Source organism: Hypanus sabinus, chromosome 31, assembly GCF_030144855.1.
Source record: "Hypanus sabinus isolate sHypSab1 chromosome 31, sHypSab1.hap1, whole genome shotgun sequence".
Lineage (NCBI taxonomy): Eukaryota > Metazoa > Chordata > Chondrichthyes > Myliobatiformes > Dasyatidae > Hypanus > Hypanus sabinus.
This window is the reverse complement of record NC_082736.1, coordinates 37,796,754-37,809,332: the sequence shown is the minus strand read 5'-3', so window position 1 is coordinate 37,809,332 and position 12,579 is coordinate 37,796,754. Positions and strand designations below refer to the sequence as shown.

Below are 12,579 nucleotides of genomic sequence, written 5' to 3'. Positions count from 1 at the left end.
AGGCAAACAAGTCTACGCAGGCCAGGCATTCTTCGTAACCCCGATCCACTCTCCATGTATTTCCCGCAGGTTCATTCACCCTTGTATCTGCGATGGTTATTCTCTGAAGTTATCACTGCCAGCACACCCAAAGCGTCAACTTTTGTTTTCATTCTTAGCAATTCAAATGTTGCATTTCAATATTATTGGCTGAGTTACTGATCAACACCTTTTTATTGGCTTTGGTCCAAGCCAGCATCCATTTATTGCCTCCTTTTGCAAATGACAACTGATAATTTATTGCTCTTTGTTCTCAATCACTCAGTGCAACAACTCGTATTTATCTGCCATTCTCTGCTCATATTTATACCGTGTTGTATTCTTTGCCAGTCTTGGTATCATTGGCAAATATGCTAACACACCAATCTACGTTTTCATCCAGGCTATTTACTTGCATCACAAACAGCAGAGGTCCCAGTACAGATCCATGAGAAGCACCACTAATTACAGACCTCCAGCTTGAATGTCCTTCGACCACAACCCTTTGTCTTCTAAGTGCAAGTCAGTTCTGGATCCAGTCAATTGGCCAAGGGCCTTATGTATCCTAATCTTCTGTAATAGGTTCCCATGAGGGACCTTGTCAAATACCTTACTAAAATCCATGTAGACAACATCCTCTGCCCTACCTTCATCCATCTCTCATCACCCTGTCAAAAAACTCGAGTTGGTAAGACATGACTTGCCCTGCTTTCCCTAATTAGGCCATGGGTTTCCAAATATTCATATATCCTATCCCTAAGAATTTTCTAGAGCAATTTCCTTACAACTGACGTGAGACTCAATGGTCTATAGTTTCCAAGATATTTCCTTGTTTCCTCCTTACCTTACCTTTCCTTGGTAAATACGGAAGCAATGTACTCATTAAGTACCTCACTGACATTCTCTACATCCAAGCATGTGTACCCCCACTCCTCCTCTTGCTCTTGATGTATGTATAGAATGCCTTAGGATTCACCCAAATCCTACTTGCCAGACTTCTCATGGCTCCTCTTGACCTTCCTAATTCCCTTCTTGGGTTCTGTTCTGGTTTCTTCAATGCTTTGTTTGTACATAACTTTGATTTTCCTTTGTTTTCTTGACTAAATTCATCACCTCTGGATGCCCGAAGTTCTCCTATCTTCCAATCCCTGTCCAGTTCTTCTGCTAGCAACATGCGTTTTCTCTTCTCTGTGCAGTTGAGCTTTAAACACTCCCCATGTCTGATGTGGATCTGCCAGAGAGAGGGTGTTCCTAATTAACTTACTATTTCCTGAATGCCCTTTAAATTCTCCAATTTCAAACTCTCTCACAGTGACAGTACCTATCATCTATCCAGAAAGTTAAGGAGTTGTGATCACTGTTCCATAACTGCTCTCACTGGTCATCTGGCCATATTACCCATCACCAGGTCCCGTACAGCCTCTCTCATTTGAGAAACATTCCTGAATACACTTCAGCCGCAACTAAACCCTTCACACTTTGAAGGTCCCAGTTTATATTAGTTAAGTTGAACTCCACCATATTATTTTTACATCTCTCCTTAAATCTGTTGACTTACCCGTTCCAGTGGTACCAATGAGATTGTACCCTCCTTATTCCACCCAAATGGACTAGTCTGAACCCTCCACTATGTCTCTCCTGAGTGCAGCTGTGAAATCATCCGATTAGTAAGTGCATCTCTCTCCTCCCCCCTTTTGCTCCCTTCTAACCGATTTTTGTAAATGGTCACATTGTAGTCCTACAAACTGATCCATGCTTTAAAGTTCATTACCTTTACCCATATTATACCTGGCATTAAAATATAGACTTCAAAGTATCTGATCCATCATACCTGTTATTTAGATTTCCCAGACATCTATCTTTAGGTCCAAACCTTCCCTTACTAGCATGGTGCTCTGGTTCCCATCCCTCTGCAAAACTAGTTTAAACCCTCTCAAGCAGCATTAGTCCAACTCCACCCTCTTGCCCCCATCAGTCATCAGGTAAAGTTATCCAGAATTTTCACATCTGACAGCATTCCATCCAGACTCCTTTGTATTGGAAAAATATATAATGGTGGAGTACTTCTTGGTTACTCATCATCTGATTAGGTCTAAATTCCACACAGATCACTTGATGAGAGGAAAGGTGGCATGATTAGGTAAACTGCTTGAAAAGAGCTTAAATGGGGTCAGAGGTCAGCTAGCAAGTTGGGTGGAGGGAGTCAAACGGAATTGAATCCAGATTAATGTGTAGTAATGCACTTTGGGAGGGCAGGTACTGTAACATTGATCGATGGAGCTGATTTCTACCTCCCCCCAAGCTGTGGTGGTTGATATCAAATTGTTGAGTTGCCAGGACCCCGTAAGCATTAAGGTAACTGACGTTTGGCTCTGGCCTTCCCCATCCAGGATTAAGTAAATCTGATCTCGCCAGGAAGAAGCGGGAGGAGAGGAAGAAGGAAATTGAAGCAAAACGAGCAGAGAGGAAGGCTGCCAAAGGACCTCTGAAACTTGGTGCCCGAAAAGTTGACTGAGTTAATGGTGCAGGGCACTATGAGAGTATAATTTTTAAAGTATTGTCTGGTATACGCAGTAAGAGGACTGACAGGACACTGCATCATTGATTGCTGGTATGACCTAACTAGCCAGTACATTATCAGAGTTGCTGTCTTCACAAGTGCATGATTTGACTATTGGACCACAACCTTAAGATTGTGAATGGATGTAATTTTGATTTATGCAGTAAAAGGACAGTAAAAAAATGTTTTTTTCTAATTATTGCAATGCCTGTGAACAACTGAAGCTGTGAAAAGCAGTCTGATGCAGTTTCAAAATTATCCAGCATCAGGAAATAAACAGCACTCAAAAGGAGGATGCAGGCTCTTTATTGATTTTACAGCACCATTTCCAGAAATTAATGTACACACAAGTACAAGACACCAACAGAAAAGCCTTCAACCCAAACTCAACATTTCAAATTATTACTAAAGCAGCAAATCAGTGAAGATTAGTGAAACTATTATGCTCCATCGGAACTTGGTCTGGAATAGCAAGCAAATGCCGCAGGGATTTGAACCCCATCCTGGAAACCAGGAGTGCCAATCACCAGCATCTTTTGCTTTTTTTGGGGTGGAGCACTACAAAGGCAAAAGCAAAACCTGAGAAAACAATTATTTGTTCTCCCAGTAAAAGAAAACCTGATTTGCTGCCTAAACTTCCAATCCTGGCAGATGGTAAATTCCTGAGGCTCCATGTATTCTCAAAACAATCCACACGTTCCATTTGCAATCTCTGACCTTGCAAGCCAATGTCACTCACTAGACTGAAATGCAACAAACCACCACACCAAACACGACACAAATGGAACAGAACCATTCCAGCAGTCATTACAGTCAGAATACTAAATATGATCTTTAGATTTTAAATCTTAAACATTGATTACTCATTCATAATTACACATGGCAAATAGACTGTTACATTTGACAGCTTACAGACACTGTACTTCTGTTCATCTGGAGACCTTCAGGATTCTGGTATCTGAAAAACTAAAGAGAGGCCATTTTCCCCACCCTAAAAACCCTAGTGAATTTCATAAATACAAGTTTAAAGACTGCACCTGTGTAAAGGCTGTCCACAGTATTCACTTCATCAGCAAGGGCTGGAAACCTGAAAAAACTAAGAACAAGACTGTTCCCCACCCTAAACCCATCAAATGAAATGGTGCAATAAGAATGAAGATCAGAACCTGGTGAGTTCGTCCAGCGTACAGTTATCCATCTAACCAAGCACAGCAGGAGACCTGAAAGAACTAAAGAAAACAAGCCTTTTCCCCACCCAAAACCCTTTGAAATGGTTCAATAAAAATGAAGTGGAGCACCTGTTTGCCAGTCCAGAGTATGGTTACGTTCCAAGGCTTAGCAGCAAGCAGTGAAGATCTGAAAGAGCTAAACACAAGAAGGTTCCCCACCCAAGCCCAGTTGAAATGGATTTGAATAATGAAATTCAGCACCTGTTTAGTCCAGTGTACGAGTGTATTCCATCTAATTAAGCAGCATAGACTGGAGTCCTGAAACTAAGAACAGACTTCCCCACCTAAATCCCTTTGAAATGAATATTAATGGAAGGAGCACCTGTTACACGAGTCCAGTACATGGCTGTTCCATCTATCTAACGCGACATGGGAGACCTGAAAAATACTAAGAAGATGACTGATCCCCACCCTAAATCCCTTTAAATTGTTTTAATTAGAAGAGTCAGCACCTACTGGAAGACTGTCCAACACAGCGAATTCACTGGGCAATACAGGAAAGCTGAAAAACTAAGACTTGCTGCGTCCTTAACCCCATCGATGGGATACCTTAAAGTCTGCAGGTCTATTTTGAGCAACAGAGATGGAAATCTGGGGAGAAAGAAGAGTGCTGTTTCATAGCCCTACACCCCCCCCCCCCCACTAATGAAATCAATTAAAAGCTCCAGCAGTAATTTATACACATGCTAAAAATCATTTACAACCAAAACGGGAAACTAATCTCATGGGGAAAATAGAAATGAAATCCATACCTCTCCAAAACACCAGTTAACTTGCTTTCCAGATGTCTATTAGTGCCTTCCTTGGTAGATCAAGCCTTCTATCTTTGTAGCCCATTCAAGCAAGTAATGCTACTTTGATAGCTCACTGCCTCCTTTATTTTACTTTTCCAACATTATTTACATCTATGGTTCAGTTTTATCTTGGAGAAAGATTTGTAAGGAAGTATGACCTACTGCATTTAGTGAAGGTTACTGGACCAGTTGTAAGTAATTCTAGGCTTGTTCGTTCACATCTGCAAAATAAAATCTAGGAAATATCACCTTACTTTCCCCCCCCCAACCCCATTTCAATTTGCAACAAATCAGTTTGCAACTTAAATTTACAAAGTAATCTTTTCAGAAATCTTAGTATGACACTTATCTGTACCAGGAGTGCTTCTGAACCCAACCACAACATGCTTTGGGAAGTGTTGGATCTAGGCTTGAAATAAGGCTACATGTCTTGCAAACGATCCAAGAAATTCAGTCATACGAACAGTTCCAGTCGCAAACTCATTCATCCTTTTAAAATGATGGCTCTGCGCAGATTCCTTACAACATTCAGTCTGAAGAACTCTGGGCTGTCTGTCTCACTCAAAAGCTTGACACTTCAAGTATGAGATTTGCTTCGACTTGTGATACCTGAAAAAATCTTAAGGAAAAGAAGCCAATCTTCCCACCCACCCCAACAATACTCTACAGATACAAGCAATTTATGTAAACTAATATTTGCTGAGCTTTCTTCACTGCAAATCTAGTTGGCTTGTTGTTTCATCTACAGCTACTTCAAACCAATATTCTTATTACCCAGAATGCATGCAATTTACAAAGCCAACATCCCGAAGTGGATTTTCCAGGGTAATTAGTCTCAATTACAACATTGTGCAACTATTAAGCAGCTAACTAGAAAAGGAAAAATTAACTGCCACCTTCAATCCAACTTAACAGATTTGTGATTTAACAACCAATTCCATATGATGAATCAATATAGATTAGTGCAGTTAATCATGCACAGAAGCTCAATTCCATGCCATCATTTCCAATTTTTTTCCTACCACCAATGCAATTTTGTAAAATTGCAAGTTAAATTGAAGTGATTCACTGCAGTTAATATATACTAACAGGTAAAGCTTAATCATCAATGGTCGTCGGGAAGAGCACCAATTGGTCCTCAAAGACAAACTAACTTTAAAAGGCTTACAGGGCACTCTACAATATTATGCTGTTTTACCTTAGGAACAAGCAACTTTATAGTCTGAAATCACTGGTTTAGCGTGTTCTGAAATGACTGGTGTTTAATGTATTCTGAAGGTTTACTTGCTGTGATTGTAGACAGATTTATAGATCATCTTCAAGATCCCATAGCAGAATAAAGCTTTGTAGGAGCACACCTGGAAAATAAAATCTTAGAACAACTTTCCCTATCACCCACTCCCACTTCAGGAAGCATTCTTCCAAAGCAGGGTGTTCATGTACAAAATATATAAACATGCTGTTGTTTAAAGCTACAACACTATTTCCTACAGAAACAATGGGAGTGGAATTTAAACTCGTAAAGCCATACAAGGTAAAATCCATTGCCCCTAATTATTTTTGTTTGGACTGAAAATTTTACATTCAGTGCAACAATAGTGAGTTATCAGTCACTGCCCCATACTCAGAAATGAGAAGTGTTACTTATCTTCAACACTGCAGTAGGAGGTAATCATTCTGAAAGAGTTCTTCTCAACCATTACACTGAAAGAGTTAGTTGCTGAGCTGATTTACAACTGCCTGGTTGAAACTTAAGAAACTTTCTTCAGTGGGCTCACTGGATTGTTTCCCTGGGTGCCTGTAAAAGTCTCAACAACACATCTTCCATCCCATCAATCCCCACAAATTCAGCCAGCAGCTGATCCACAACTGTTCTCTTCCTGCATGTTAAGTATTTTAGCTGCCAAGTTTGAAGCAATTCAAATTCTTCACCACTCCCAAATCAATCTTCCATCCAATTACTGCACATTTTTAGACCCTCTTTACACATTTTCCGTGCAGCAAACTTGTTATAAACACAAGATGCTGGAATAGACAAAGTGCTGGAGGAACTCCAGTCAGGAGAGGCAGTTATGCCGGTATGTTCTTACAGCAGTTTCTCATTCGGACTTCATTCCCCCTCCTCTTCTGTACTGATAAAGGGTCTCGGACAAAACTGCAGTTTATTCCCCTCCATGTACACCAAGTTCATCCAACATTTTAACCCAATTTGTTAACCTAGCAAAAGCACGAATTAACTTCAGCTACCTACGTACAACCAAGAGAAGGGCGAAGTATTCAATGATCCAGTCACAGAAACACGACTTCCACCTGCACGGAGACTCCAATATTCACATTCCCAATTGACTTTACTGGCCACCTGTAATCCTGAACGGTTTTATTCTTGCAGACAAGAAGCATTACTACCACTGGGACGTCTATAGGATCTGGAAGAGAATTCTGAGAGCTCGTTGTACCCAACCCACCCAAACAGCAGCAATTTTAAAAATTACTGACAAAATGTCATGTTTTGTTAACTTTGAAACTGAAGTTTAGAGACAAGTTGCTCACATTTAGCTGCATCTTTGTAATCTTGTAGGTGGAAGTGTTGTAGAAATAGATGTTGCCTACGGTCCTGTTAAGTACATTTAGTTTACTGAAAGCCGGTGATTCCTTTTGCAATCATTCTTCCCAGTAAGTTTCAGATTTGATGGGATCCCAGTATTGGAGCTGATCAGTATCTTATACCTGAAAAATAAGAACTAGAGACCATTTCGCTCCCCCCCCCCCACCCAAAAACAGCAAAGCTATACACAACTTTGGGTGGCAGGCGTAAAGCCCACAGGTAAATCACTACCTTTCTGAACAGCAGGCATAAAGCCCACAGGTAACTAACACCTGTATAAACAGTGGGCATAAAGCCCACAAGCAACTCACTACCTGTCTGAATGAGTGGCATAAAGCCCACAGGTAACTCACACCTGTCTGAACGAGGGGCATAAGGCCCACAGGTAACTCACACCTGTCTGAACGAGGGGCATAAAGCCCACAGGCAACTCACACCTGTCTGAACGAGGGGCATAAAGCCCACAGGCAACTCACACCTGTCTGAACGAGGGGCATAAAGCCCACAGGTAACTCACACCTGTCTGAACGAGGGGCATAAAGCCCACAGGCAACTCACTGTCTGTCTGAACGAGGGGCATAAAGCCCACAGGTAACTCACACCTGTCTGAATGGTGGGCATAAAGCCCACAAGGAACTAGCTCTGAATAGCCAACAGTTAAAATAACCCTGCATGAAATAATGTACCAAATTGCAAGCTAAATTGTAAGTGGATTTCACTGCAATTAGAAGATTATAATGACTAGTAAAGCTTAATCATCTCAGTGGTCTTTGGGAAGAGCACCAACTGGTCAAGGACAAACTAAATTAACTTTAAAAGGCTTACAGGGCACTCTACAACATTTTGCTGTTTTACCTTAGGAACAAGCAACTTTATAGCCGGAAATCACTGGTTTAGCGTGTTCTGAAATGACTGGTGTTTAATGTGAAAGTTTACTTGCTGTGATTGTAGACAGATTTATAGATCATCTTCAAGTTCCCACAGCAGAATAAAGCTTTGTAGGAGCACACCTGGAAAATAAAATCTTGGAACAACTTTTCCTATCACCCACTCCAGGAAGCGTTCTTCCAAAGCAGGGTGTTCACGAACAAAATATATAAACATGCTGTTGTTGAAAGCTAAAACACTCATACTTTCCTACAGAAACAATAGAACTGGAATTTAAACTCATAATGTCATACAAGATAAAATCCATTGCCCCTAATTATTTTTGTTCAGACTGAAAACTACATTCAGTGCAACAATAATGGGTTATCAGTCACTGCCCCATACTCAGAAATGAGAAGTGTTACTTATCTTCAACACTGCAGTAGGAGGTAATCATTCTGAAAGAGTTCTTCTCAACCATTACACTGAAAGAGTTGCTGAGCTGATTTACAACTGCCTGGTTGAAACTTAACTTTCTTCAGTGGGCTCACTGGATTGTTTCCCTGGGTGCCTGTAAAAGTCTCAACAACACATCTTCCATCCCATTAATCCCCACAAATTCAGCCAGCAGCTGATCCACAACTGTTCTCTTCCTACATGTTAAGTATTTTAGCTGCCAGGTTTGAAGCAATTCAAATTCTTCACCATTCCCAAGTCAATCTCCCATCACATTTCAGTTTAGACCCTCTTTATACATTTTCCGTGTAGTGAATTTGTTATAAACACAAGATGCTGGAGTAGACACAAAATGCTGGAGGAACTCCAGTCAGGACAGGCATTTATGCCGGAATGTTCTTACAGCAGGTAAGAACTTCCTGCCTTCCCCCTTTTCAGTCCTGTTGAAGGGTCTCAGTCCAAAACGGCATATTTATTATTCCCCTCCAGACGCTAAGTTCATCCAACATTTTGTGTGCAGACCCAACTTGTTAACCTAGCAAAAGCATGAATTAACTTCAGCTACCTACGTACAAACACGAGAAGGGCGAAGTATTCAATGATCCAGTCACAATGATCCCGGTATTGGAGCTGATCAGTATCTTATACCTGAAAAATAAGAACTAGAAACCATTTCACCTCCCCAACCTTGTGCAGTGGGCATAAAGCCCACTGCAAATTCCAAATGGCAGGTACAATGGCGCAACTACATCTGAATGGCAGACATTAAGCCCACGGGTAAATTCCAATGACAAAGCTCAGGAACAAGCTGAGCTGAATGTTACTGCAAATGCAGTAATATCTTAAAGCTGCGTAATTGTTTTCATTATTATTTATCCCAGACTCATGCATTATGTGGGGAGCATTCCCAGCTGACCCAGTAGAGCTTGCCTACTGTACCCCTCAGAAACACAGGCATAAAGCCCAGTTTGTGTGTAATACCGACCACATCTGCCATTGATAAGATTCCGCTGCCCTGCTCAGTAAGTCCAAAAGTACACTTAGCTGTGAGGAAGTGAACTGTAAGCACCAGGGTTGTCCTGAGCGCAAACCTTGTCAAGTCACGCACTGAACCTCAACCAGAACAAAGCAAGACTGGTCTTTCAGAGTTGATCCCTAGAGAGCGACACAGCCAGGACACCATGCTCCACACAGCAAGACAGCTCAGAATGAGGCACTGAAAGATAAAACTGGACATTGTTGCCCACCCTACGGACCCCACGGTGTAGGAGCAAAGCACGACGACACCGGGCTCCAAACATACAAACCAAACCAGGCTGCCTCCTCATCTTCACTTGTGCTATCTGCCTCGGTCCAGGACTCACTCCTTCCTGTTTGCCTGGTCCAGACTTGTTCCATCCTCTCCTGCCTCGATCCTCTCTCTGCCTGTTCCAGCTGGCTCCGTTCCCTCCTGCACGATCCTCTCTCTCTGCCTGTTCCAGCTGGCTCCATTCCCTCCTGCACGATCCTCTCTCTCTGCCTTTTCCAGCTGGCTCTGTTCCCTCCTGCACGATCCTCTCTCTCTGCCTGGTCCAGACTTGCTCCGTTCCCTCCTGCACGATCCTTCCTGTCTGCCTTGATCCAGGAGACTCACTGCATCCTCTGCTTCGTCACAGTTCTAGCTCAGCAGCTCTTGGCTTGCGGTTGCAGGACAGCTTGGCCACCCATTGTCACTGACAAGTTGCAAGTCCATCATCACCAGTCCCTTTCACACCCAGCAGCACTGGACACACTGGCTCAACACTCTGCCACATCTTCAGGCTCCCACCAGCAGGCTGGGGAGCCCCTGACCTTGCGCAGCAGCTCCCATCACAGGTACAAAACGCAGTCACTGCAGCGGAAATGACGGCTCCCTGCCCCACCCAGGCATTAACCCATCCCTGGAGGCCCTCTCCTACCCAGCCCTACCTCAGCTCAGGGTGTGGCTAAACACCCCCCCCCCCCCCGCGACAGGTGATGCTCTCCCACCCCACCGAATTGTCAGTCCCACCCTTGGGACACAGTAACAGCTGAAGGAATCAACCCCTTCCCCACACAACCCCACTAACAGGATAACGAGGATCACCCACCCCTCCAACTCCACCGTCCCGCTAACGGGATAAACTGCGTCACCCACCCTTTAGCCCAGCCCCAGTGTTACTGGCTTCAACACCTGCGCCAACTCTACATATACGCAGAATCCCCTCCACCCTACTTCAGGCCAAAGCCAGCAACCGGCTCATTTAACAGCCGAGAGCTCTCCACCACCTCCATCAGCGCCACCCCACCCGCAAAATGGCGACCAAAACTCCCCAGTAAACAACATGGCGGCCGCGCCTGCTCAGTTTAAACGGCGACGGCGCACTGAATCCGACCCTTAATCCCCCACCTTACGAAGGCAGACCAGCCCTGGCGACCGCAGCCTGCCTATCATTTCCATCTGATGCCTCGGTTGTTTATGAGGAGGCCCAGCGCTTCCCTCCCCTCCCCCCCACTCCGCTTCCACCATTGTCAAGATTCACCAAATCTCCTCACTGATGTGGCTGCGGGAGCGCTCTGATGCACTTTGACTGACTTTCCACCCTCTCTCCCTGCCCCCCTGCCCGCCCACCTTGCGATTCCCTCCGCACAACATTCAACACGACCCCTACCGCTCTCCATTCCGCTGCCGTCTGCGCAAGAAAGCCTGGCGGTCGTCTTTTATAGCCTCCCATTGTCGCGTCACTGGATTACTCAGCAAGAAGTAGTTCCCTCATTAAATTCCCTCTCTCCGGCAGTAACGTCCCACCGATCTCTTCTCGTTCTTCGTCGCCATCAGTCGTGATGCTTAAATTACACGGTTTTCGTTGACAAAGCGGTTGTTTCCTTTAGGCCGCGGCTTCTGCGCATGGATATCCCTTCAGCGAAAGGGTGTGAGAAGGCAACCGCCCGGCTCCGGTTTGAACCGGTTGGTCTGCGGATTCAAAAGTCGCAGTGGGCCGGTGCGCATGCGCCGGGACGTCTATGACGTAGCGGGAGTTAATGCGGCTGGGCTGATTGACAGAGACATGAGTCACCCCAGAATCCGATTTACCCAGATAATACTGGAAGGCCAATCACACCTACTCTGTGTGGTACAGACAGAGTCAGAACTCTCAGAAACGGCCATGCAAATACAGAAACCTCCACATTGAAATACAAAAGTTGGTATGACAGTTTGACAGAGACGTTTTAAAATTGGGTAATGTCTTTTCCAGGATACAGTATAAAGGAGAACAAAATAATTAACTGGATCCCATGCAGCACCAAAAAGACACAATACAATTTAAAAAAACAATAATTTAAAACAAATATAAATTCATAAGACGGTTTATATAAATAGATACTCACCTGAACCATTCAGATTTCCAAATGGACAATGGATTCCATGAACACTTTCTCATTATCTTTTGTTCTCTTTTTGCACAACTTACTTCATTTAAATCTTTCTATCATTAGAATATAAGAATGTAAATCACTTGGGATACAATGTGCAGTCTTGGGCCCCTTATCTAAGAAGTGATGTACTATCACTGGAGACGGTTCAAAGGAGGTTCATGAAAATGATTCATCGTATGATGAGTATTTGATGGCTCTGGGCTCAATTTTGCTATGATGTCTCATGGTTTTATGGCTTTATGTAGAGGCTACGTGACAGTTTACAGACTCTAAATCATGTGTATTATACAACGCAGCGCAGTGCAGATTCTTCAGCCTACAATCTTCTAACCCACTTCAAAATCAATCCCTCTCTCATAACCATCCATTTTTCTATCATGCATGTGTCTATCTAAGAGTTTCTTAAATTTGCCCTATGTACCTGCCTCTACTATCACCTCTGGCAGTGTGTTCCACACACCCACCACTCTCTGTGTAAAAAAAATTCCCCTGAAATTCCCGCCCATACTTTCTTCAAAAAAATTCTCCTTTGCCACTACCACCAAAGAAAAATGTACGTTCTGCATGGAGGCCGGTGACCAGTGGGGTGCCTCAGGGATCTGTTCTGGGTCCCTC

At 43.5% G+C, this 12,579-nt stretch overlaps 1 protein-coding gene and 1 long non-coding RNA gene across 3 annotated transcripts in view; one reads left to right on the top strand and one right to left on the bottom strand.

The window, feature by feature from the left end:
• Positions 1-7,379, top strand: part of scyl1 (SCY1-like, kinase-like 1) — a 137,516-nt gene extending 130,137 nt beyond the window's left edge. For both annotated transcript variants that reach the window (XM_059955448.1, XM_059955446.1), the window contains one exon: positions 2,409-7,379. In XM_059955448.1, coding sequence (XP_059811431.1) covers positions 2,409-2,533 — 125 coding nt within the window. In that variant the 3' untranslated portion in view covers positions 2,534-7,379. The remainder of the gene's footprint in view (positions 1-2,408) is intronic.
• A 3,241-nt stretch (positions 7,380-10,620) lies between these two features.
• LOC132384106 (uncharacterized) lies at positions 10,621-12,031 on the bottom strand. Its single transcript, XR_009508853.1, has 2 exons — positions 11,917-12,031; positions 10,621-11,373 (listed from the first exon to the last, which is right to left on the bottom strand). It is a non-coding gene; the product is annotated as an uncharacterized LOC132384106 (long non-coding RNA).
• Between the last annotated feature and the right edge of the window lie 548 nt (positions 12,032-12,579).